At 42.6% G+C, this 26052-nt stretch overlaps 4 protein-coding genes across 4 annotated transcripts in view; 1 reads left to right on the forward strand and 3 right to left on the reverse strand.

The window, feature by feature from the left end:
* Positions 1–2304: 2304 nt before the first annotated feature.
* Positions 2305–8017, reverse strand: LOC105355127 (spore wall protein 1-like). The gene is made up of 2 exons (XM_011481144.2): positions 7872–8017; positions 2305–3361 (listed from the first exon to the last, which is right to left on the reverse strand). Exons 1-2 carry the CDS (start codon positions 7938–7940, stop codon positions 2945–2947), a joined length of 486 nt encoding a protein of 161 aa, XP_011479446.1. The 5' UTR covers positions 7941–8017; the 3' UTR covers positions 2305–2944.
* Positions 8018–8514: 497 nt separating this feature from the next.
* LOC110015945 (mediator of RNA polymerase II transcription subunit 13-like) lies at positions 8515–12837 on the reverse strand. Its single transcript, XM_020707267.2, has 2 exons — positions 12656–12837; positions 8515–10308 (listed from the first exon to the last, which is right to left on the reverse strand). Exons 1-2 carry the CDS (start codon positions 12719–12721, stop codon positions 9934–9936), a joined length of 441 nt encoding a protein of 146 aa, XP_020562926.1. The 5' UTR covers positions 12722–12837; the 3' UTR covers positions 8515–9933.
* A 4184-nt stretch (positions 12838–17021) lies between these two features.
* Positions 17022–19647, forward strand: LOC101168721 (mediator of RNA polymerase II transcription subunit 30). The gene is made up of 4 exons (XM_004074153.3): positions 17022–17630; positions 18492–18650; positions 18725–18814; positions 19024–19647. The coding sequence occupies exons 1-4, from the start codon at positions 17433–17435 to the stop codon at positions 19117–19119; spliced, it is 543 nt and encodes a 180-aa protein (XP_004074201.1). The 5' UTR covers positions 17022–17432; the 3' UTR covers positions 19120–19647.
* A 735-nt stretch (positions 19648–20382) lies between these two features.
* The window catches only part of LOC101169374 (exostosin-1c), a 48473-nt gene continuing 42803 nt past the window's right edge, over positions 20383–26052 (reverse strand). The window contains exons 4-12 of the mRNA XM_011481145.3: positions 25253–25360; positions 24871–24990; positions 23641–23773; positions 23413–23531; positions 22532–22627; positions 22375–22461; positions 22136–22296; positions 20887–21058; positions 20383–20810 (exon numbers count right to left, since the gene is read on the reverse strand). Of these exons, the coding sequence (XP_011479447.1) occupies positions 20625–20810; positions 20887–21058; positions 22136–22296; positions 22375–22461; positions 22532–22627; positions 23413–23531; positions 23641–23773; positions 24871–24990; positions 25253–25360 (1182 nt within the window). The 3' untranslated portion in view covers positions 20383–20624. The remainder of the gene's footprint in view (positions 20811–20886; positions 21059–22135; positions 22297–22374; positions 22462–22531; positions 22628–23412; positions 23532–23640; positions 23774–24870; positions 24991–25252; positions 25361–26052) is intronic.

Raw genomic sequence — 26052 nt, forward strand, 5'->3', positions numbered from 1 at the left:
GACCCAACCACCTCATCTCATTGTAAATGATTAATCTCCTCACTGCAAGCAAATATGTATGTAAATATACACACAGACTATGCTGTCATCACTACAATATACATGTTTTGCATACTTCTGTGTTTAGTTTTATTCACAGACTCTTAGCAAAAACCACAACATTCAAATTCATATCAACTATTGTTTTATATCCAGTAGACGTTGTACTAGAGCAAATCAAGCTTCAAGAAGCTTTTGTGCTGGAGTGAACCAATTGAAAGGCTTTAGTGCTTCATAAAGCTTCTTCTACCCATCACTTGGTCTTGCATTTATTGGGAACCACACAGGTCTCAGCAGACACAATGAATCTCATCTCATCTAAGTACATACACACTGCAGCGTAGACTCGTGTTCAAGCACAAGCAAAAGTCTACATAAACGCACGTAAACCCTCGTTTCAGGATTCCATGTTCGGAACTCTTGCGTTCACAGGTCACTACCCAACTTTTTAAGTCTGATCACAGGCTCTACGTAAAAAACAGGTTTTCGTTGATCAACAATTGAACGCCAACCCCCTGACCAATCAGGGGGTCGGATTTGGTAGTGATGTTTGTTTTCAAATCCACATTTGCTTAACCCTTTAATTGAAATTCTTTACACTACTGTAACTCTTCAACCGTTTACGCAATTAATTCAACGGATTCTGATGCTGAGAAAGCGGATGAGCACCAATATGCAACACTAAAGTAATTTCGTTCAATGCGTGATGGTTGAAGCGTTACAGGAAATCAAAGAGTTGTAGCGGGTCCCCTTTACCCCTCAAAATATACACTCCAATTCAAACACACACACACCCTCACACACATGCATTTTGCAAGGAAGGTGGGACCATCTGTCCCCTTCCCCATCCCTGGTAGGGGGTACTGAGCCGTTGGCAACTGCGGCTGTGTTCCCTGGGTGCTGACTTCCCTTCTCCACGCAGGGAGAGGATTCTCTGAGCTTTCTGGCAAGGCCAAGAGCCGGGGATCACATCGCATCTGAGCCAGGGGGTGTCCCTGTGGTGTGGGTTCTGGTCCTTGCCCCTGAGGGCTGGGCCTCGCCAAATTTCCAACTGTGGGAGAGCTGTGGACCCCCTGTGGACCCCTCTTCCCCTGGGTGTCCTCCTCCTGGGCGGGGACAGTTGGCCCCTGCCTTGCTCCTTCCTGGACCAACCGTGGGCCGGGTGGGTGGCTGCCTGGAGTGCAGGCGGGTCTCCCTTGGGGGGTCCTGGCTCGTACCTGGTGTTGGGGTGGGGGATGCCCAGAACTCCTGGGCAGTGATGAGGTGCTTGTCTGAGGCTGTGGGCGTTCTTCTGGGCCCTGCGTTGGGCCCTGCTCTCCTGGTTGGGCCGGAGCTGCACTCTCTGTCCCCCCCATTCCTCCCTGCTCTCTGGGGGCCCCCGTGGCGGTCTTGCTGGCCCTGGCCTGGATGGCGGATGTGATCCCCGGGGGGCGGTTGTTCTCTATCTGCTGCTATGCAGGTGTTGGGGAGGGTTAGGTGCCGCTGCTGCTGCGGCGGGGGTCTTGGTGTGGAGATGGCTGGGCACTCTCCCTCCTTCTTTTCACATTCCATCATCCATTTTAGAAGAAGATCAACACTCACTTAAGAACAGGTGTTAGCTCACCTTTGCACTTTTGCGTGATTGAATGAAATATTTCACACTAGTTGGTTTGAAGGCATAAGTATGCGTGTGTGAACAATATTTGTATTGTTTACATGTTCACATGTGGACATTTTTGGAGCCAACAGGTATGTTTATAACTTTTGAGTGTGTGTGTGGACAGGCCCTGCACTTATAGACTTATTATTATTATTACATCTGTACCTCACAGTAATGAGTATAACCATCCAGAAACTTGTTGCTTTATGCTGCTTCATGGTTTTACCCCCCCCCCCCCCCCCCCCCCTTCTATAATCACCCTCCTTGTGTTGCACACTCCGGCCCAACACAAAATATTTTCAAATAAGATTAAAATAAATAAAGTTTGGCCTCGATTACAAAAGGGGTTTATTCAGACATACCTCTGGTTTGTCAGAAGATTCATAACCCCTATTGTTAAAGTAAAATATGTCCAACACAAGAGGCCTTCAGCTCTCATCTGTTTGCCTAGCTGTTGGACAGGACAAGTTAAAAAAACAAAAACAAAAAAGAACAAAGAGTTATTGTAGGTTATGGTGTGTATTATTTAGGTGTCACCAGGGACATTTCTAGCGTTATTTGACTACTCCATCACATTTGTATCCCAAAGCAGCTCTTCCTCTTCTCATTATTTCGACATAACAAACTTGACTGAACATACTTTATTTATTAATAAGTATGCATCTTATAAATATTCACAATACTAACAGAACCACTGCATGTTTTCACACAGAAACAGTTAACAGAAAAAGAATGTACCGGTAGAGGTCATTTGGAAAATCACTGATCCCACATCAACATGCATTCGACTACAAACTACCTATGTTTCAACATTTTTTAGTACAACCTGTTTTTAAAACAGCTTATCTCTAAGGTAAAGTAATCCTTCAACCTAACCACATTGAAAATATAATCAAACATTTTCAAGCAATTCTAATTCTGGATATCTTTAAATTCGAACTTGGTAACGAACAAATAATGCCACTCCTTTTGTTTAGAAATTGACAATCTGTTGACATTTTGAATTTTCCATTAAGAGAGTTTTACAAACATTCATTTGTTAATATCAGAAATGTTGCTGCTTTTTGGTCATAATTCTGATTAACAGTTGATGTTGTTAATTAAGTTCCAGTTTACAAGTGAAAAGTGTGTTACAGACATTCAGAGTTAGCACTTTATGTATAGAAAATATTTAGCTTTACATAAAAATGGTGAAAATCAAATAACAGTAGTACATGATTGCGTACCAATTAGCTTGGCGGTCAGTGGTTTTGCTTTGCTTGACCTTTAAATGACCTTAAGAAGAATACAGCTGAGAAAAAGACTTTTGGACAGGATTTCATTGCTGGTACTTCTGTGGCTGCTGGTACCTCCGCTGTTGGGACCTCCATTACTGGTACCGCCACCGCCACTGCTGGTACTACCACTGCCGCTGGTACCACCGCCACCGCTGGTACTACCGCTGCCGCTGCTGGTACCACCGCTGCCGGTACCTCCACCACTTGTACCACCTCCACTTCCAGCGCTTCCACCACTGCTGGTACCTCCACCTCCACTGGTGTTTGTCATATTGCTGGTGTAATTGTTGGTGCTGTTGGTACTCCAATTACAGCTGACAGCACTGGTGGTGTTTTGGTCTGTGGATGTGTTATTGGTGGTGCAGGCAGTTGTATTGTTGTAAGCAGTCGTACTGCTGTTCGCCACCTGTTCAATAGGAAAGAAGACCAGAACCAGAAAACCAGAAACCATTAACTTTGTGTCTTGTTTTACCAATACATAACAGTTGAAGTTGTTTCCATGGAATTTCTCCTTGAGTATGGCCGCACTTGCATCTACAACCTGAACCTTAGTGTGATTGCTCTGTTTTATGCTTGAGCACAGTTTAGAACTCTGTGACCTGGATCACAGATCATGACAAGATCACCTGTACTTCATAAGTGCGTGCGACTTATAGTTTCCTAACCAATACTTCACAATACACTTATTTCATGCACGATAATCATATGTTCCATTGTATGTGACGTTTGTTGAGGTGGTAGTATCAGCCTTGAGGGAACTGCAACACATCTGCACTCCCCTTAAGAGATAGCTTCTCCTGTTTACGACATTCAACAGACCAGGACAACCCAAAAACGCACAGCACTCATACAGGTCAACCCCACATACTGCTGCTTGTGACTAAGACTTAACATGAGATATTCCTTTGATGTATTCATTTTCAGCACTGCTACCACCAGTTCTGCCTCCAGTCTGTCTCCAAGCCTCTAAATCAACAACATGGCTGCTCCACAGTTTTGAACACTGCTTTTCGCACACCTCTTCACCTCTTTTCCATACTCTCCATTGTTCTGGCTGACCTTAAGTACTCAAAGTGCTCCACCTTCTTTATCTCTGCTCCCTGTGATCTTACCATTCCTCTTGCAACATTTGTTCCTTTCTTTTCCAAATCCACCTCTCTAAATGTTCCTCCACCTGCTCTCACTACTGATCGCAGTATCATCTGCAAACATCTTGATCACCTTGTCAGAAGTCAGAACTCTGTCTCCCCCTCTAGTCACCAGTGGGAACTGGTGATCACTAACCACACTTCCTGGACGCTGCACACATGACTCTCATTCACTCAATCAACCACAGCAAACTTAAGCACTGAACTGAGCTGAGCTCAGTGCGAAGTATTGTTTGTCTGCCTTCCTTACTGAGCGGTGTATTTTGACCTGATCTTCTGTCTCCTGTTTGCTTGCCGCCTGCCCCAACCCTTGCCTGGAGTTTGACCAACCTGATCATCTCATGCCCATTATCAAATCCTGACTTCATGATCCTGATTTAGCTTTGTGGACTTTTAGCTGAGTTAATAAACCTGCTACATTTGGATCCAGCCGTCTGCCTGTTCTTGTGATACATCTCATCTGTCAATAGCCGCGGTTACATGTGCAAAATGTTTTGATCGGATCAGAGATCGCATTAAAATTCAACCGTGTACACGGGTACAAAAAAACGTTTTCCGATTATAACAAACGTTTACATGGGCCACACTTTTGGTCGGAATAAATCATTTGGGCATGCGCAGTACTCTAAAATACCAGAAGAGGAAATGATTCCCGCTGTAAACAAGCTGAGCTGCCACATATATGTGTGTGGCATGTGTGTGGCAGCTCTGTAATATACAGGATGATATTCTAAACTTGCTTTTGTTAATGTTATAGTTATGAAGAAGCGCCTGCTCGCTCATTATTTTATTTTTAATCCGTGTGGTCAGTGCTTTTTTTTGTGGCAGAACAAAACCGGAGGCCAGGGTTAGGAGTAGTGGGCTAACAAGTGCTAACAACATTTAGCCTTGGATGATCATAAAATCCATGCGGGAAATGCCACAATCTGCATCTTGGCTTGACATGTGGGAATTACATCAGCCTTTATATTGTTGGGTCACGACTGGAAACACAAATCCATGTGATTGTTTAAACGGTTGCTAAGGACTGAGCGACATTTCCGCTTTGAAAAGCTCACACACCAACCCAAAGCCGCTGTGAGCTGGCGGTCTGAGCGGTCGGAGACCCGGTTCTCCTGAGTTCGGTAGTTCGTTCCCCTAGAGCTGCGGGACGGATCGCAGTGCGAAGTCTCCCACACATAGTGCACACGTAACAAAGCATCTTTCCTTCCCTGCAAAAACAAAGCGATAAGTCCGGCTGCTCTGCTCAGAGACACGGTTCGCTCAGTCCACCGGGAGCTGGGCAGGGTTCGGACATCGGAGGGGCACAAAGCGCTCCTCCCCTGCGCCCCCCTTGCGAGGGGTGTCGGAGAAGATGGGAAGGGAGAGGTGAGAAGCTTGTGGGGCGAGGGCGGTGTTCAGAGTAAATGGTAAATGGCGTATACTTATATAGCGCCTTTCTTCCTACAAGGACAAAGCGCTTTACAGTCACAGACCCATTCACCCAGTCACACACACAGTCACACATTCACACACTGGTGGCAGCTCCGCTGCCAAACACAGGCGCCCGCCTACCACCAGAGGCAAGGTGGGGTTCAGTGTCTTGCCCAAGGACACTTCCACTCATGGGCGTGCAAAGCGGGAATCGAACCTGCAATCTTACGATCATGGGTCGACCGCCCTACCGCTGCTCCACAGCCGCCCCCCAGAGGCGTCTGCGTGTCGCACCGGGCGTCCGCGGAGCAGCCGGTCAGTCCTGTTTGAGCTCCAAAGCCTTCTCTGGAACAATACACCGTCTTTGCATGACGTAAAACCAGAGCAGTAGTGACCCACGATCCCACCAAACTCTTTACATGCACAACAATCGGATCAACAATTGGCATAACCTACCTATCTTGATCGGAAAGAAATTTTGATCCGAACAAGTCTGATCGGGGCAGACTATTCCGAACGGCGTGTTTACATGATGCATTTTTCTTCCAATCAGGCATTCTTTCTGTTTACTTTTGTCCATGTAAACACAGCTATTCTGTCCATCACAATGGGAAACAAAAAGAGGCTGAAAGACGATCCTTGGTAAAACAAATGGCGAATAATGTCATGATTTGTTTTGGAAAACATGGTTGTACCTACCAAAAGAAGACTCAAGCAAAAAATAGGTTGAGGAAAAGCGGAGAAAACATTCGGACAAAAGCAATCCAATTTGCTTAAACAGAGATTCAATTCTCCAACTTCCTTTTAATTATTATTCTTTTGCTTGGCTGTTGAAAACAGGTACATAAATTGCTTGAATTTAGATAAAATGTTACTGCAAAAGTACAATAGTTACTTTTTACTCCAGTCATGAACTGGATTTAAGGAATTTATTTTATTCTTGAAGTTACATTTATATATATTTTCTTTACCATATGCCAATGGAATTTAAAAATAACACATGGAGGCACAACTATAGGAATAGCTCAGATCATCCACGTCAATTTTACGTCAAGCTTGACTTTAAATGTAAAGAAAATGTCTCCAGAGCTGAAATGGATATTTGGTTCAACATTAAAAGAGCCTGGCACCTGAACGCCTCGCAGTTTTAGTGGATGTTGAAAAAGATGTTAAACCTGCAGACTAACAACAAAATGTGCATCAAAAGTTTAGAAAAGCTTGAAAGTGAAGAATTACAGGTGTCTTTACGAGGTGATACTGAGCCATAATCTACATAATCTGTCATTTGATTTTCAAGACAGAAGCTAAAATACGGAGAAGAGAAGGGCTGAAACAGAAAAATAACTTTTGAAATTAAGTATCCGATATTTTCTGCACTATGAGGTGCACTTAAGAGCTCTAATGTTTTTCAAAAAACAATATTGTGCCTTAAAATGTGGAGTGCGTTCTAGCTGCAGCTCACTGCTCCTCCAGGGGATGGGTTAAATGCGGAATTTCCCATTGTAGGATAAATAAAGTATCAATTATTATTATTATTATTATATGAATTAATTCTGGTTGCGTTTACTGATGTTGAGGCGACATAAGAAGTAAACGGCGCTCTGGGAAAACGTCAAGCTGTTTTTTGGACGAGTTACTAACAAGGTTAGTAGTTTCAGTAATTGTAAAGATGCTAACGTGCCAAATGATTCAAATGTGTAGTGTGTCAAAAACAAGTCTGACTGACGGATGGACTTATCTCTCACTCTTTTTGTCTCGCTTAATGCATCTTATAAATGACATAGAATACAAAATATACCATGTATTGACAGAGCGCCTTATAGTCCAGTGTGCCCTAGATTGCAGAAAATAGTGCATTTAAAAAGTAACTTTACATCATTTGAAATTAAATGAATTAGTCTCATTAAAACAAACCTAACTGTTGCTCATTTGTAGGTCTGGACAGAAGATTTTCTGATTGGTGTTGAGCTGCAGATCTTAACTCTACAAGTGTAACTTTAGGATAATCCAATGAAAATGCAAATAACCTCAATTAACTTTTGTCCTTTTACCCTTAAAGGCCGAACTTACTGCTACATTTTTGGTACACAAAGAACCAAACAGTATTTTTTTAAGAACTAGTTCACAGTGACTTCCCTGAAAGCATTTGACTGATTTTTAAATGTCTGAGTTAAGTTTGGCAAACGTGTGAAAAACAAATTTATCGCCTCAATTGTCAAATAATTTGTGATTTTTTTTTTTGGTTTAATTTAGCATTTTCTCTTGAAGTTTTCAACATCAGGTGTGAAAATCTCTGCAGGTAGCTTCCATGTGTTCATTTTTTCTCCCCCTAAGTGCACGAAGAGTTGCTTTTACCTGCATCCAGCACATCCTACATCCCAGCAGAGTAAGCAGCAGCTGCAGCTCCAAGGCGATGGGCTTCATGCTGGATGGTGGTTGGATCAGCTTCAGGTGAGATCCAGCCCCGTCTCCTCACACTCGTCTGTAGAAAATGTTTAGCAGGTAGCAGAGCCTTTTATATATATATAGCCTTGAGCAGGCCTGGCCCAAGTCTCCACCCCAGGTGGAGCTCCTTTGCCCTTGAATCCCTCTTTTGTGAATCTGCTTCATGTTGAAGCCCTAAGATTACTTATTTCTGCATGAAACAAATGAAGAGCTACAGAAGGTGACTTTTTAAAGTTGGAAGATTCTGAATTATGATAAAAGTTAGGATGAAAATGTGGAGCTTGTCTCTAATTTTTGGTGTTATTTCAATTATTTTCAAATATTTTTGGAGACTAGTTGCTGTCACCGCCTCCTGTTGGCGGGGGAAACCCCAGCCGTGCAGCAGAGATGGAAACCCAGTTCTCAAGCAGCAAACATTTGAATGTTGTTTTCCTTGAGCAAAGTACTTTGTAACGCCAAACCCACGATGCAAAGCAGGGAGCGGCCGAGCTCGCTTTGCCAAAGCTCCTGCAGCTTCAGTTCAATAGTCGTCAAAAAAGGAGAACAGACTTAATTTTGTCACCATTTTATTTATCAATAATGAGCCATCAAGGTGGGCCCATGGTATTATGATTACATCTCAGCAACTATAGTGTATATTAGAATTAAAAAACGTATGAAAAGTGTGAATATAAGCTCCCATTTTATAAAAAAAATAGATAGTAAAGCAATTAAAACAATAGTTCAAATACATCTTGAAGTGATTTCATGGCATCTGGACTTAATATTGAATTAATATTGAACTGAAAATATTGAATCGTATCATTTAGGACTTATGTAGTGACAAATGTTTGGGTTAAAGTTTTATTTTTTTAATTTACGCATCAGCAGAACCATTTATTTCCAAGTTTCATCAAGTTTTACTATGGCCCCCAAATCTTGGCTCCCTGTGCAGCTCATGTGTGTATTAGTTAAATTACACATTCCTGTCTGGGAAGGACTTGCACCTTAACATGTTCCTTAAAAATAAAAACTTATAACTTTTTTAATTTTACATATTTTTGATTTTCTTACTAATAATTAAATGAAAAAGGAGCTTAAATCTGTCTGAAGCTTTTTTCAGAGAGAAGTTAAAGATTGTTAAAAGCAAAAAAAAAAAGGATTTCATGGTAAATAGGTCTGCGAGGTTCTGAAGGTTCACTTAAACCCTCAAACACCGGAGCTTCAACTCCAGCGTTGGTGTTCTTTTTCAGTTCCACTGTAACTCTTCAACTGTTTGTGCAATTAACGTAATTCCATCAGATTTTGAAACTGAGAAAAACAGCTTTGCATTGATATGTAATAAAGTAGTGAAGTATTTACACAATCAACAAAAACCAACGGATTCAAATGCAGAGAAAAGCAGCTTTCCGCCAAAATCGCCTATTGCAAAATCAGTTGGAATTGGTTCATTGTGATAACTGTGAATAGCGTGTGTTATTTTGGTTAGGGTTAACCTTTAACACTTGGCTATGTTACCGGCCACACCAAAATGTAACACACGCTCTTTAACTTATTCAAACTCTTCGACTGTTCATGCGATCATCTTCAATCTGCTTATTCTGGCGTTGAGAAAGGAGGCTCTGACGATAAGTGTTGCATAACGGCGCAAAAACCGCTTTTCTCCCCGTCAGAATCAACTGATCACTACTGTAAAGCGTCAAATCTCGGGGAATAGCTGCTGTCCTCCCCTCAGATTTTGTCGGAGTTATGTTAATTTCGTAAACAGGCGAAGAGTTGCAGTAATCTGAAGAATATTTGTTATTTCTTGCCGCTGGCAATGCCCCGGTGCTGCGAGCTGCAGAGAAGATTTGGGGGCATGGAGGCGACTTGTTGCTGTTTTTAATCATTCATCTTGTCAGAAAGCTGTTTTTTTTTTTTTTTTTGCAATAAAATGAACTGAAATTTTGATTTATTTCTGCTTCACATAAAAAAACCACGAGATGCCAAGGATTTAGGAGAGCAGCAGGACACAGGCGGCACACAGCAGTATTGGGCTGCAGCCTCCAGGCGTGCAGGACGAGCTGCCCGATGGCGTGGAGGCTGCCGGGGGGGTTGAGGTGTCCCTGCCTGGCTCCTGCCCAGCCGTGGAGGTCCCAGTCGCCGCTGAGGTCACCGTGTTTGTCTGAGGATAGCTTGAGGGGAAGACGGGGGAGGCTGAAGGCGGACCTTTGCTGCTGTGGAAGCCGGAGGTAGTTGGGCCGGCGCTGTGGTTGATCAGTGGCGTGGTCTCTGCGGGCCCAGCGGGCTCTGAGGGATGGGTGTCGTTTGCAGACTCTGTTGTGCCTGAAATGTTTGAACAGGAGCTGCATATGGTTGGAGTTGTTGCCTGAAAACAAGAGAAGTTGAAGATGAAACGGGTCCACCTTCACAAACCAGAACAAGAACCTTCCTATAGACTCGGCTGTGTTTGAAAATCTCCAAGAAAGAGCAGTAATCACTTCTTTTTGGCTCTAAAATTTAGAGGGTGTGCAAAGAAAACACAGGAAGGAAGCACCCAGAAATGTTCTCTCTTTGGGTTGCAACAAATTGCTTTGTTTGTGTATCGCAGCACAAAGACAAATTTCACCTGAAACTAATAATAATAATTAATTATTGATACCTTATTTATCCCACAGTGGGGAAATTCTTCTCTGCATTTTGACCCATCCCCTGGGGGGAGCGGTGGGCTGCGGGCTGGCCGCACTCGGGGGGCGACAGCTGGCTGGGGAGAGCGGGGATGGATCTGCCAACCCTTCGGTTGTTGGACGACCTGCTCTACCGCCTGAGCTAAACTGCCATCCCTGGTTGTGTGATGATAAATGTAACTGTGAACGCTGACGGCTGAAGCTGGTCACTGAAGGCGTGAAAGTCCACTTCAAGAGGGAAGCGCAACATTATCTGAAATTCTTGGTGAACTTTTATTTTAAATGTTTTGTTTCCTGTTTTGCCCTAATGTGGAATTCTCATCCGACTAACCCTTTAACACCGGAGCTGTCGCTGGCGATACTTGAATGCACGCTCTTTGATACACCGTAAATGTTCGACTGTTGACACAATCACAATGAATCAGTTGATTCTAGCGCGAACAAAAGCAGCTTTTCCATTATGGCTTTGTAAAATATTACTAGCGTAAAGTGTTGCATAATGGCACAAGGCGGCTTTCCGCCACTTTAGAATCCGCCAGTATTAAGTTAATTACACAAATGGTTCAGTGATCATCTCACACCTGCTGGATTATTTTCTTGAAGTTGAGGAGTGCACTCTGCTTCTTTTGGTCTGTTGGGGTGCATAATGAATGTAATAATAATATGTAAAATGTAAAAATAATAATAATGAGTATTCTTCATGAATGACATTTCTATAACCAGATCTACTGCAGATCTGTGATTTTTTTACATCACATCAGATCACTGAATGAGTTTCCTCCTGCAAACACTGGTTTCATTTGATCCTGGATCCTGTTGTGTGCATGTACATACGTGTGTGTGTGAAGCATCTTTTTTGCACACATGCAAAAGCCAGGCACCTGCTGTTTGAGCAGCTCCCCGTGAACCATGAACGCATTAGCGAGACTTTGCATGCGGCTGCGGTCTGCAAATCTGCATTACTTTCAGATTGCTGGGAGCTAAATTTGTGTGTTACACAACCATGACAGGGACCCACACTGGAGCTGAAGCACACTGAGACCTGTAATTAGAAACTCGGGAACAAAAATTTATGAACTCTTCTTTTTCTGTATGGAACATGCTGCAGAGCAAATTTAAACCCAAGCTACAGTTAAAACAATAATCTGAATTTAACAAAAAAAAAATGCTACTAATTTATTTTCCAAACTATAAGGTACACTTCAAAGCAACTATTTAAAAAAATAAAAACAACTGTCCGGATTAATTCGGGTTATGTTTAAGTTACTGATGCCAAATGCGATTTGGAGAGATACTGAGTCAAAATGTCAGTCTGTTTTTTACCTGTTGCAAACAAGGTTGGTTGAGTTACAGGAATGTCTTCTGACGAACATGTGGCTTTCTACAAACACGTTCTGGAATTAATGTAAACAGATTTGATAAAGACTGACTGACTGGCTTACCTCTGACTGTTATCTCTACAGTGAACCTTGTGTAGTTCCAAAATTGACCATTCATTGACGATGGTCTTATGATTCGGTGCGCCCTATTGTGCCAAAAATACAGGTAAAGTGCTAACAATGGCTGAGTCTGGTGTAAAAATCGCCAAAATGTACATCTTTTTACTTTTTTCTGCTGTTGCCATAGAAACCACTCAAAATTATTGTTTGCTGAGTAAAACTACAGATTGAAGCCAGTTAGGAGAACAAAAAACAGCAAAACATAAGGAGCGAGGGATTAGGAGGAGTTTCACAAAGAACTATGAAAAATATTCTATTTCTGTTAGCAGACAGCAGTCCTGTGGTTTTTTTAAAGCTCGGAACACGTCTGTCAGTTCCAACAAAACACACCAGGAGTATTTTAAGAAGCAGCCTCTCTTTGCCCGCGCTGGTGTTTGGTTTTGACTGAGTTCCATGTAAATCGCCTGCTCTGATTTGACTGCAACCACACTTACAGTAGAAAAACAAGGTCAGCTGCTCGGATGGCTTTACATGCAGCAAAAGTCCTGCTTGAAGGTCATGGAAGTCTGAACTTGAGATTTATTTTTTAATTTTTTAAATTGTGTCTTACCTGATAGCCGTCCAGTAAAAAGACACCCAGACAGACGCACAGAACAAAGTTTCTCGCTCTCTCCATGGCCTCTGGTTCTGCTGGATGGTTGTCAGGGTTACCTCTTATATACCTGTGTGTTCAGCCCTGATGCTGATAACAGAGAAGAACTCTGTGACGCCTCCACACAAAGTTCATCAAACCAAGTTTTACAGCTTACACATTCAAGGTGGAAACACATAAAATCTGTTCTTTATTTCCCAAGTATCCGTTCCTCTTCTTGTTAATGGGCTGATCCGCTGTGGCCTTTTTCTTATACTATGACAAAAACAATGCAAACAACACACACCTGAGTGTGCCACTTTGAGATGCTGGAATTAACAACACATTTAAGACAGTTTGTACCTAAAAGCAATATTAAAAAATAAGGTAAAGAAAATCAGTTGCATTTATTTTTTAAATCTCTTTACAAAGCTTTTGTTGGATTCAATTTTAACTAACAACATTTTTCAATGAGCCAAAAACACTTAAAATCAAAATTCTGACATGGTGGTGGTGCACTGTGGGATTTGTACCATGCTGGTGGCCAGTCTAACCGTGATCAGATTTTATCGAGTAGGCCAAAAATAATGACATCAAAGCCCAGAGTTTTGGTCTGGATAAACAATTTTGCTTTTGCTAGATTCCTAAGGGGTTAAAGTACGGTGCCCCTCAATTGCAAATTACATTAACAAATCACTCCTTCCAGGAACCAAAGCACAAAAAACTAAAACAGCAAAACATTTCGGAAAACAAAAATAATTTCCAGAAAACAAAATAAAATGTTGGGAAAAAAACACTCGATGAAACTGGAAAAGGTAGGTACGATGGAACATCAGTGATTGGATGAAGATAAGCACTATTGCTTCATGTCACATAATTTTTAGTTGAAATGATAGACTTTTTCCGGTTTCCATAAAAAAGAAAAAAACATTTCAGAAAGCAAAAGTAATTTACAGAAATCAAAATAAAATGTTGGAACTTGGACAATACAGACCTCCAGACAAGCAACTGTTGGAACTTTCTGACGCTTCCAGGCAGCTAGCTGTGCTCAACAGTGAAGCAGACCACACAACAGGGAAATTCCTGACTCGATTTGTGCACTTTTTACCAATACTTGGTCAATTTTTGGCACATTTATTATCACTTCACCAAGCTTTGTTGCCTTTTTAAATCCATGTTGTCAGGAAATGTTAAATGATGGACACTTATAGCTCAGTAAACTGCAATCCAGAGTTAAGAAGCAGCACGTTCTGACTGAGATGACGATCACTTCCCCCAGCTGGATTCAGAATAGCTGGCTAATATTTTACTTTCTTTCTACGGCTCCAGCTCTGGTCATTCAGTTAGGGCGGTATCTCCAGAGCTTGGGGTTGGTTGGGCAGCCTTTTAAGTTTTGTTGTAGCAGCACATCATTAGGAGTGACCTCATTCAAAATATATTTTTTATTCAAACGCAGTGCGCACCTAAACAAATCTTCTGTCTACCATCGCTGCTGGTAGTGATACTGTGATTTGATATTTGTCAGGACGATCTTTTCTTTCTTTCTGTTTTGCATCCTTACATCATTTTCTGTTTTAAATTCAGTTAAAAAAGCTTAGCTTTATCTCACACCTTAAAACCATCAGAAAGCAATGGAGACAACAGTGTTAATTTTGATAGGTATGAGTCGACATCAACGATAACAGGTGCTATGTTGAGTTTTTTCTTTTTTCTTACACATTTGTGATGGTCCAGAATCAAACTATTACCGTTAGCAAATGACTTAATGCCCTTACAAATAATTTTAAAGGACTAAAAAATGGTCTTCCGTGACAGAGAAGCTAAAAATCTAATCATATGAAAATATTAGCTCACGTGCTATAACGGGAGAGGCTGCAGTGACATATCAAACTTCACAAAAACTGAAGATACAAATTGAGCTGATTTGAATCTTAGCTGATTCAAATAAAACAGGAGAGGTCCACGTGCAAACCCCTGAGGAACCCCAGAAGAAATAATGGAACTTACACGCTAAAACAAAATAAACTCGTAGCTATTCTGAGCTCCGACTGGGACGTTATTGGTTGTGGTGCTTTCTTATTTTGAGCTGTGATTCAATTTGAAGCTAAATGACATGTTTGAAAATACAATAGGGGTTGTGTAGTGCCATCTATAAACCCTATTGTAAAAGTGAAATATGTCCAACACAAGAGACTTTCAGCTCTCATCTGTTTGCTCAGCTGTTGGATAGAACAGGTAGAAGAAAAAAAAGATAATGGACGCTGTCAAAAATCTAAAAGCAGCTTTTCTGAGTCTTGGGATTCTGAACTTAATTTCAAAGCTTTTGTTAGTCTGAAACGTCCTGCTCTGTAATCCGTTTCCTTGTTCATATTTACATTCGGTCAAAAGGGATGGTGAGGAGGAAGCTAGCGCAGAACTATTGATGTGATAAAATCATGAACCTGAAACCCGAGGTGACCTGTGACGTGACTTTGATAACAGGAAAGATGTGCTTTTGCACTTTTCACAGTTCATATAAAAGTGGCGTGAATCTCATGCTGGTATGTTGGCGGCAGGAATGGTCCTGTCCAATGCAGCTGGGTCAGCTAAAACTAGTTTAAAATGTTATTTTTTTTGCTCATTGTTCTTTGGTTCTGGTCCCTTCTAAACCTTTTCAGAACCTTGTTTTTTTGTCCATCATATCCACATACTGTAAATCAGTGAAATGAAAAGGTTTGACTCTTGGCTTGTGTTTAACATAATACTAGGAAACCTTTATTGAGTGGAAGAGTCTGATCAGCCATACCTGAGCAGTTCAGCTGTGACAGTCACCTGAACATCAGCTTTGGCCGCCTCTAAGGAAGAAGCAGGATAGTTCCTGCTGCTCAACTTCCTGTCCGGGATTACAGCCAGCTCTTTGTTTGAACTTATCGGTCACTTTGTTCCACCATCTTTCCTGGTGTCCATGATTTCAAAGTGTAGATAACACAACGTCATACTGAGTCAGGTGCCTCTGAGACACAAAACAAACCTTTATGTTCACTCTCAGACCTCAATCCTTTGGATACGACTTCTTCATTCAAGCAATTTCAAAACAGTTTGACCACGAAATGAGAACAATTGTGGAATGATGTCACTTGGGTCATGTGGTGCTGATGTTTACCCTTACCTTTGGGTAGCTTTATGGGGCCATTTGTAGTGTTCCTCAACATAAACTGAAATAAATAAATAGGTTTGTGATGGTGTTTTATTACAACTACTGCGATCATATTTTTCTGGTAGTTTCTAATACATCCCAGAAGCCAACTGTGCCGCAACATCCACCTTAAGTCGCCTCCATGATTGTTTCTTTACATATAGTAAAATATGATCCTCGCATTTCACTTTCCTTGGTTCTTGTTTAAGATAAAGCAACTTTTCTGCAGAAGTTTGTAGTTTGAGAAAAAAAACTGAACCTCAAAAACATATAGATTTCAATAACACTGGTTAGTCATGGTTTTTGTTTAAGTTTTTCTTTGGCTAATGTAGCCAAATGCTGCATGATTTAGCTCACTTTACATTGTATTTTGTTTTCTCATTTAATGTCCCTCTCCTGTTTTCAAGCTAATTTAGAGCTAACATAAAAAACTATCTGTGGTGTTTAGTTGTTGCCTTTGGTGTTTTACTTTGAATGTTTTTAACCTAATTATGCTCAGTAATGTGCAATTTTCTTTAAATTCCAGATTACATATTGTTCTGCAAAAGTAATTCATTATTTCAGGCTACAATATTATTCTGTCAACATTATAATGCTTTACGAGCCCTGTACTGCGTAGGTTTATTTTTCATAATATCTGTAGAAATAGAACAGGATTTTTAAAGATATAAATATATCACAAAGTATTTCAGTTAGTATAACAAGTATGGCATAATAGTATCTATTTTAGAAATAGGAAAAGAGAGCAAACAGAAAAGTGAAGGCCTGTGTACCTTGGAAAAACGTAAAAAGAAAAAATGGCAACTTGATGAGGACGTAAATTTAGGTTAACTCCGTAATTTAGGTCAATATGTAAAAAAAAAACAACTTGAAGTGACTTCCCATAAGCACAAAAACAAATATTATTTGGGGCATTTCTTCATCCTCGAATGTCTCATTGTATTACCGCTTCAAATGATCAAACATTTAGTTGTAAATTTGCTGTAATTCACAAGTTTATAAGTGTATAATGGGGAAAATATTAACCATAAATTATTGGAAATGCCTTGTACTAATAATTTATCTAAAAAAGTAATACATTATTGTGACATTAGATTTGTAATGACGTACATTGGTTATATTTACAGAATTTGTGAATTTGTTTTGTCCTGCAGTTTGTCGCCCCCTAGTTTCGGAAACGACAGACTCATTGCGGAAGTGACGTCACAGAGCGCGCCAGTAAAACAGGCAGAAACCCTGTAGTAGCTCTGCTTGTTTTGATGTGCTTTGTTTTTGAAATAAGATATTCCGTAACACCAAAATCGAGCCCGAACAAGACGTTTGAATCGAACCAGTCGGAAGACTTTGTCTGTTAAAGTCAGCAGGAAGCAAGAAGCTAAACTAGCTATTTAGGAGACGAAACAGGATTTTCAATTCTGGATTTAGAAGACGCAAATTTTCTGTTAAGCGAGAAGAAGCTACGTTTACCACAGCGGTATCTTCTTGTTTTTTATTTTTAGATATAATTTGTAACAGTCAACTAACCGAGGAGTCTTCCGGCGGCTACCTCATTCCTTTGTTGCTCCGCCGGCTCATGTCATCATGGCGGCCTCTCTGCCTCAGAAGCCGGGCATGGCGGGGATGCTCCCCGGCGCCTCGGCGGCTCCGGGCCAGCAGCCCCCTCAGCAGGGAGCTCTCAGAGAGATCTCCCCGGTGTTCCTGTGCAGGATCGGACAGGAGACCGTGCAGGACATCGTCACGCGCACAATGGAGATCTTTCAGATCACGCGGGCCACACAGGTAGGTAACCCGCCTCCTAGTAAAGAACCGTAAAAGAGCGACATAGTTTAATTACTTTCAGTTGACTTAAGTTTTTGTCTAAATATGTTTAGTTGTTTAGCTGTTTTACTGTGTTTTTTCCAAGTTAATTTACCCTGTTATGTTTAATTCTTTCTGTACCATGAGTGAGAGGGAGGGAGGGAGAGAGAGGATGAGTTTATTTAGCACCACTAATGCATCAGAATGGTCTAAAAACTGAAGTTACAGTCAAAATGAGAAAATCTGCAGCCTTAAATGTAGGCAAATGAGAGTTCAAGAAGTAAAATAAATTAATATAGAAAAACATTTAATTGAATTGGAGTAATATGACATTTATTTAGGTAAATATGTAAATTTGAGTTGTAAAAAAATATCGAGTTGGATAAACATAAGAAATTAGGTTGAACAAAGCCAACTGAAAGGGTTTTCTTTATTGTTACTGGCTTATTAGTACGGAGCCCCTAAAGGGACATTAAAGAAAAAGAAAAAAAAAGCTAGATCTTTCTTTTTGATAATAAAGGAAAAAAGTGTTTTTCTGCATTTTTATATATATAAATCCTTTAGTGAACCTAACTAAACCATGTTCCAAAAATGGAGGTCTGATCCAAGTTTTTTCATTGCGACTGATTGGTTATCATTTACTAAACAAAGTGAAGATGCAAAGGTCTGAGCATCTAAACAAAGTCAGAAACAATTAAAGAGAACGAATGTAAACTTTTTTGAAGTTGTTTGTTCCTTTAAAAAACAAAAATAATTTTTTTCTGGGTGTGATGCATAAGACATGACTGTTACTTTGCTTTAGTTGTTTTTAAATATATATATATTTTAAAATCTTTGATTCAGCTGCCGAACGGCGTGACTCAGAGCCACGCCATGTACCAGGATCGCTTCGGGAAACTGCAGGAGCATCTCCGCCAGCTGGCTTTGCTCTTCAGGAAGCTCCGGCTGCTGTACGAGCGCTGCGTGGAGATGACCTCTGACCTGCAGGAGGAGCCTGCAGAGGTGAGGCGTGAGGCTTGTTCCAGTGTGGTGAGGGGAGGAGCTCTGTGATGACCCTGACTGCGGCGTTTCTGCAGCTCGTGCCGTACGTGGGGGAGGACCTGGTTTCTGTTCGGGTGGAGCCCTGCAGTCCCACTGTCAGCCAGGAGAGACAGGAAGTCTTGGAGGTGGGTGTGTTGCTGTGCAAAGCTTTATTGACACTAGGTTGTCCTACAAAAGGTCACAATTTGAGAAATTAAAAACGAAAGACAAAAAGCGCTGTTGTCATGGAGATAGACTTCCGAAAACGTGAACGGTAACCACTGTCAATAGAAAGGATTAGCGACAAACCTCACACGCTCGGCGGACTCTGATGGGCTCCCATGATGCCTTGCAGAAGGTGCGTCAGAAGAACCAGGAGATGAAAGTCCTGATGGACCAGATGAGGAACCTGCTGTGGGACGTCAACGCCATGCTGACGCTCAGGAAGTGACGGCGCGCGACCAACAGAGAAGGTGAAGCGATGCTCCCTTTGTCAGAGGACCGAGACGGGAAGTCCCGCCTCTTCTGCACTCCTCACTGACTGCTGTTACCGATCGTTTGACGAAAAAACGTTTTCGCAAAAGAAAAGAAAAACCTGGACTGTAAGTGTTGACATGGACACGGTGCAGTCGGGGTCATTTTAGTTGTTTTTTTTTGTGTTGCCATGACGCCGAACACAGGTGGGTCCTTGCAGGTAAAGCCGAGGCGGCTCAAATATTCCTGTTTACAAACGTCTCTACAGCACTGAGAGAGTCTCGGCAGCTCTGGATCTCAGGTTTTCTGCGCGGAACTCTGCGTTTTTATTGATGAACGTCCTAAAGTTGATGTGGTTTCTGTTTGGCCATTTTCTTGTCTCATTTCTGTCGCCGTGCACACTAAGCTGAAACTGTTTCCTTTGAAACAAACTTTTCTTTGTCCATTTAAAAAAACATTAAAAGGCTGTATTTGTAATAAAAACGCATTTCTTCAGAGAACTCAATCATCTGCTGCTCTGGTAAAGTGAAACGTCACTCCTGGGGAGTGATGAGCGGAAAATATCTGGAAGTGAAATCACATTTTGACTGAAAATATCTGCTTTTATGTTGACAATTCTCAATGCTGACATGACACCAAGAGAAAAATCGTAAACATAAAACCACATTTTTGTAAATAGGTTTTATAGTTTTGTTTTAATGCACTGTGGCCTATATTTTAGTCAGCCACTGGGGGCGCTGTGTAGTTTATGAAGGCTTACTAAAGTTAGTGTCATTTCTAGGTGATGGGAGGCCATTTGACAATAAGACAATTCATTTTTTGTCCTTATTATCTTCATTAACATGTAATAACGTGTAATAATCACGTCAGCAAATGTGAAAAAAAACCAAAAAAGTCTGTTTTGCAGAGACCGTATCGTTCAAGCGAGTCGTTGCCTCCATCTGCAGCCAAAGGGGGAATTAAAAGTGGGACTGGACGGTCACTTCATAGCTTTTTCCCCCCTAAGTCAGCAAACATAAAATTGAACTCGGCTAACTCCGACTGTTAGTATGAAAGGTTGTACGTTAGCTAAAGTTTTTGTGACAGTTTTGGAGTTTGCGACTTTGGCATCTCTCTAAATATGTCTTGATTACTTCCTGCTGCATTTAGGCATTTTACCTCGAAATTAAACCGGGTTTGTTTCTGTTTTGGTCAAGTTTGTCAAACCCGAAACGAAACCCATGAAACTTCGCAGGCGGCGTGCAGTTGAAACCATTTTATTCGTTTTCACTGCCAGCATAGCAGTTGGAATGGGGCGTTTCCAGTCTCTGCTCAGCTCCAGTTCGTCGGATGGAATCCTTGCTCTCCGCTCACGGAAACTCCTTCATTTTGCTCGATTGCCTGTTCAGACTCTCAAGATATTCTAGAAGTTTTTCAATTAGAAAAACTCCAAGTCAGTCCTCTGTGGACCCTGCCATTGTCTGTCTTTGAAGTCTACTTTCATTAGATTCGCTCCAGGTCTTTGTACTTCTTGCGGAAGACGGAGACCTGGTCTTTGAAGAGCACCGGGTCCAGACGGAGCTGAGAGTGGACCAGAGGCATGTAGCCAAACCAGCTGGCGAAGGTGTTGACGCACTCCTGCCTCTGGTTGAAGTGCTCCGAGCTTGCCCAGGGGGCGCTCTTCGTACCCTGTTGAGTCAGACCAGACCGAGTCACTGAGCCTTCAGATCAACACAGGCTGCTAACGCAAGGGGGTGGAGCTTACCTGCGGGCCGGGCAGCTCCTTGTACTGCTTCCGCTGAGCCACCTTGATGGGTGGCAGGTGAGTCACAGAAGACACGAGGAAGTTCATCAGGATGTCCTCACAGTTGGAGGTCCGGTCCACCAGGATGCGGAGTGACTGGGGCAGGTAGTGGGAGAACAGGTGGTGGTAGTACCTGCAAGGTCAAAGGGTCATCATGGAAATCCATCTTCATCCACTATCATTCAAACCAAAAGTCTCTGTGGGACTAAAGAAGCAGTTCCCCACATGTGATCCAGATGTTCTGTCCCATTTTTGGTCACTGTGTTTCAACTTTGCCGTTTCAAAGTCAATATTTTGACTTCACTAAACAGGAACCACAGAAAATGTATCAGAAGGTGTAGAATTTGACTTAATAGGTCTTAAAATGCTATGAACTCGTCAACTGTATTTAGTGTTTTGCTAGGTTTATTCAGCAGAGTTATTATAGACTATAAAAGGTCTATGATATGGACCAAACTGAACTCCTGGACATTAAATAGATCCTTTGGAAACCTTAAAAACTGCTGCAGCATTTGAAAAACCACCGTCAAGTCCAGAGGGACGCTATCTGGAAACCGGTGATGTCTACACAACACACTCTCTGACAGTTCATGTGATCAATGTGAATGAGCTGATTCAGAGAAAAGCGGCTTTTCATATTGGCTTTGAACCGACATGCAACCTATTGCTATTCTAGGACATAGTTTCTGCAGAGCGGCAGTGGTTTATTAGAAATTCACCTCTGAGCTGTGGGACACAACCCCCCCCCCCCCCCCCCCCCCCCCCCCATTGTTGAGAGCTCTCTGCTTACAGCCCCTCACACCCCTAACCCAATATTAGCGGTGCAACAAAAATGGCGAGCAATAGTGGAGCTTTCCAGCCGTACAGTTCTGAACCAGATTCAGTTCACTTAAACTACAATCAATAATTAAAAAAAAAAAATTTAAAGTAGAATTTGAAGAAAAAGTACAGGAAAAATTCCAATGAACCCATTCAGAAATGAATGATTGGCACTCATCTGTAAAAATAAAATCTCTAGTGAGTGGCATCGAATGAAGAAAGTCATCAAATAAAATAAACTACATGTATCCATTCTGACCTTTGTAGTATCTTTTATCTATTCTTACTGGTTTGAAGGGTTCAACTAAATGGGCGGAAAACCTGAATTCAGACTCGACCACGAGGCCTCCTTTTGGATTCGAAGCCTTTTTTTAGTTACATTTGGAGTTACCTGTGGTAGAAGGCGGCCCCCGTCAGGACGATGGAATATTCGTTGGTCCATTTGGAGGTGTAGCCCCAGGCGTGCCTCAGGGGGTCCCAGAAGTGGCTCCGGGACGGGTACCCCACGATCCGGTCCGGGAAGCTCCTCCACACCAGGAAGGCAAAGTTCACCTGTGTGCGCACGGCGAACATGTCGGTCAGGCCAACCGATTGGCCGCCGCACCGGACTTTATGTGCAGCAGCACCCACCTCACTGGTCAGAAGAACAGTGTCCTCGTCCAGGCTCAACACCGCCTCTGTTTCTATGGCAACGTGAGGTAGAAACCGACTGGTGGTCTGGAAGAGAAGCAGCTGTGAGTGTCGACGGTGACGGCACGACGCCGCGGCAGCATAGAGCCGCTCTCACCTTCCTCCTGCCGTCCGTCACAGTGAGGGGGACAGGCATGGGGGGCCACTTACTCCGGCTGGGCTGCGGCTTCTCGCTGTTCCACACAATGATGATCTGGAAGAGCATGGGGGCGGGGCATCAGGAACATGACATTAGGAGTGTCGCCTGGAAAAGTTCAAGCGCCAGAAAGATCGGCTTTCGAGTGACACCTTGAAGGAACCGCAATTCAATAAAAAGTTGAAATAAAATTTAAAAAACGATGTGAATTTTAGGGAAAATGTTAATTACCAAGAAAAATCTGTAAATTGTGTTTTTGGGTTAACGCTAAAAGAGAAAATTGTCCAATCCTTTAATTACAGAGATTCCATTTAAGCTTTAAATGTACACATTTAGAAAGAAAAATCACCAACTTATTTGGTTTTGTGATTTTCTAATCAAATAACTAAAGAACAAAGGAAGAACTTTTCTGACTCTGAAGCTTTTTTTCAGCTGGAAATCCGTGAGCCCAAAGAGCATCTGTGATCAAACAGCATCTGTGATCTTTGTTGTTACAAACAAAAACTTTTAGGAACATTTTTAAAAGGTTAACATGTAAAAATACAAAAGGAAACACCTGCTGACTTTTATGCATTGCAGGTGAAAAAACAGTCTTTAACATGCTAAACATTTTCAGAAAAGTCAGAAAAAGTGCAGATGTTCTTCTTTGGAATTTGGTTTAAATTCTTCTACGTGATTAAATTTTCATTTAGCAGTAAGATTTTCTGAAAATCCTAAGAGATATGAAGTGGATGAAGCACAGATTAAAAATCATCTGGAGCGGGTTTGACAGTAAACACATGGCATGTTTAGCTCCTGAAGGATTTCCTCATGCTCTGAGCGCGCTCTGTGACCCGGCTCACCTGGGAGCAGTACTTGGATTTGGACACCACCTGCAGCAGCTTCATGATTGGCTGGGACTGGGACACCAGCGGCGAGACGGCGTGGATGACGGCGGTGAACTCCTGAGAAGCACTGAGGCCTGAGAGAACAGATGAAAAGTGGGACATGCGTTCACAGTCAAGTATCGCTCGACTCTCCATTTGGGTCCACGGTTGAACCGAAATGCCGAACTCCAAATTTCCGCTCACCTAACCCCAGGTAGTAGAAGGGGAAGTGCTCCAGGTGGGAGGAGTACTCTGGTAAGGCGAAGAGGCCTCCAGGCAGTGAGTTCCACATGTACTTGTTCCTCGACGTGTGAGAAAACACTCGGTCCTTGATGATCTGCAGACGCAGCAGTTGTAGTTTTACACACCAGCAGGGGGCAGCAAAGAGATGACGACAGAAAGGACTGGCTTAACACAAACATGAAGGTGCTCCTGATTACTGAGCGAGGGCAGAGAGAAACTCTTAGATACTTTCATTAACCAGAAAACACTTCTTGTCCTGAAAAGTATTTTCCCTCCTTTTTTGATAGATGTACAATTTACTTTGGACATATTTTTCACTGAAATGATTCATTAGTGGTGGGCAGGAGCGAATGTGTCACTGGGGACGAAGATTTCGATCAGAAAAGAAGCAGAAGAAGATGAAAAGAAGTAAAGCCCTCACTTGCCTCAAATGATGTCAAAGTTCAGGATTCGACAGTCAGAAAGAAACATTTGTCCCAAAATTTGGAGAAAAAGGTCTTTGAGAAAATCACTGCAGTGCACAACTGCTAGAAACATCTGGATTGTTTTCTCAAAATGTCAGAAGAAAATATTCTGCTGCAAAGAACTCTCTGGAAGCTGCGCGTCCTTTGATCCTAGACTCGTTTGTGTTGAATAGTAGTTTATTTTTTGTTATTGACAACACAAGAAAAACAAAAACCTGATTTCCTTACAAGGAAAAACCTGGAACCTACAAAACCTTCACACAAAAAGAAGTCAAACACGGTGGTGGGAGTGTAATGATTAGGGGTTAACTCTTAATCATCAGTTCATGACAGCAGGAAGTCCATATATAAACGGAAAAAGTTTAATTTAGTCACTGGCGATGCATAAATAACACGCCCTTTGACCCACCGCCAAAGCCCCTTTACTCTGTTTCCTGATTGGCTGAAATTACGTTAATTGCGTCAACGATTGAAGAGTTGCTTACTCAGTTGAAAGACTGTCAACAGTGGATCTACATGTGGTGTTTAAGTGTTTCAGTGACGATTCTGGAAAGAAAAGTGAAACTCTATTCACAGACAGAAGAAACGCTTGGATTTGGGGGGGGGTCAAAGACTTATTCAGGTTTGAGCAATTCTGCTTCTCCCAACCAAGGAAATGATTTTTCTCCTCCGCTCCCGTTTCCCCGGCGCTCCTCTGGCTTTCACAGCTGGACGTGGATGGGCTCACCTCCAGCGTGGTCAGGACAATTTTGTCCACCGAGGAGAAGTAGGCGTCCCACAGCATCTGTGTCCTCTGTCGCAGCGCCAGGACTCGCTCGTTCCCCACGGCTCGCACTGTGGACGGCACCTGCAGACACACAGAGGAGCTCCAGGTTTCCACAGCTGATCGGGATTTCGGGAAAAGACGGAGACTGAAAGGAATCTACGGTTGCTCTAGAGATAGTTGAAGTCAAACTAAAACTTTCACACGCTTCATAAGAATCACTGAGCTCTCTTGTGGAGGAAAGGTAAGCTCCTCGGGAACCTGGATTAAGACTGGTCGTATTCCACATTTTCTCAGAAAGATCTCGTTTCAAGTCTCGTCATCATCAGACAAAAGCTCCATTTACCTGCAGCAGCAGCCGCTCGTCTCCCTCGATGACCGCCTGGTTCCACTGGATGACGTCGGAAAACGGAAGCTCCCAGCCGTTGCTCAGCAGCACGGGGATGCACGCTGCCTGGACGCAAAGACGGAGAACAGGAGCCTGTCAGGATCAAGTGGGGAAAACTCGTTCTCTCCGAGTTCCCATGAAGCCCCCCGAGGTTTGATCCTCGCTGTCAGGCGCACGCACGGCGAGCACATGTGCGCGTCTGAACTCGCTAATGAGGAACATCCACCGAGGGGGAAACCTGCAGTGGAGCAGAGCAGAACACTTAATGCATCAGATCGCAGGGCGTTATTGAAGCCGACTTTGATGTTTCTTGAACTCTGTCTCCACTGACAGCTTTTTGATGTTCTTCTGCTTCCCCGTGCTTTGCCGGCCTCCTTCTGTCTCCTCGTCTCTGAATCTACAACGGCTGGCAGAGAATCTGGAATCAGCACCGCAGGGAGGGGGCTGTTGGATGGTTTGATTCCTTCTCTTATAGTTCCATTCCCCCCCATCCCTCTTTGATTTGCAGCTTCCTGTCTCTATATGTGACTTTGTCATCAGGAGCTGTGACCCGACATTGTGCAGTTCGGGCGTTTCTTCTGTCTGCGGAAGATGAATGTCAGACAGCAGCAGGGTCACCCCCACCAAAAATAAAATAAAAATCCGCCTCCGACTGAACTCCACAAACCCATGAATGGTGGACTTCAGGCATCCTCGGCTTCTGCGCCGGCCATGGGGTCACATGGGAGCAGCCGTGTGGTTTCTGGTTTTTCTCTGAA

Source organism: Oryzias latipes, chromosome 11 (assembly GCF_002234675.1).
Source record: "Oryzias latipes chromosome 11, ASM223467v1".
Lineage (NCBI taxonomy): Eukaryota > Metazoa > Chordata > Actinopteri > Beloniformes > Adrianichthyidae > Oryzias > Oryzias latipes.

What these genes read in the sequence shown, in the direction of transcription:
- LOC101168721 (XM_004074153.3), top strand. Translation starts at nt 17,433, where the DNA reads ATGGCGGCCTCTCTGCCTCAGAAGCCGGGCATGGCGGGGATGCTCCCC. An exon ending in AGATCACGCGGGCCACACAG is followed by an intron (nt 17,631 to 18,491) that starts GTAGGTAACCCG and finishes TCTTTGATTCAG; the next exon opens with CTGCCGAACGGCGTGACTCA. An exon ending in TGCAGGAGGAGCCTGCAGAG is followed by an intron (nt 18,651 to 18,724) that starts GTGAGGCGTGAG and finishes GCGTTTCTGCAG; the next exon opens with CTCGTGCCGTACGTGGGGGA.
- LOC105355127 (XM_011481144.2), bottom strand. Translation starts at nt 7,940, where the DNA reads ATGAAGCCCATCGCCTTGGAGCTGCAGCTGCTGCTTACTCTGCTGGGA. An exon ending in GTAGGATGTGCTGGATGCAG is followed by an intron (nt 3,362 to 7,871) that starts GTAAAAGCAACT and finishes CCTATTGAACAG; the next exon opens with GTGGCGAACAGCAGTACGAC.
- LOC110015945 (XM_020707267.2), bottom strand. Translation starts at nt 12,721, where the DNA reads ATGGAGAGAGCGAGAAACTTTGTTCTGTGCGTCTGTCTGGGTGTCTTT. An exon ending in TTTTACTGGACGGCTATCAG is followed by an intron (nt 10,309 to 12,655) that starts GTAAGACACAAT and finishes TCTTGTTTTCAG; the next exon opens with GCAACAACTCCAACCATATG.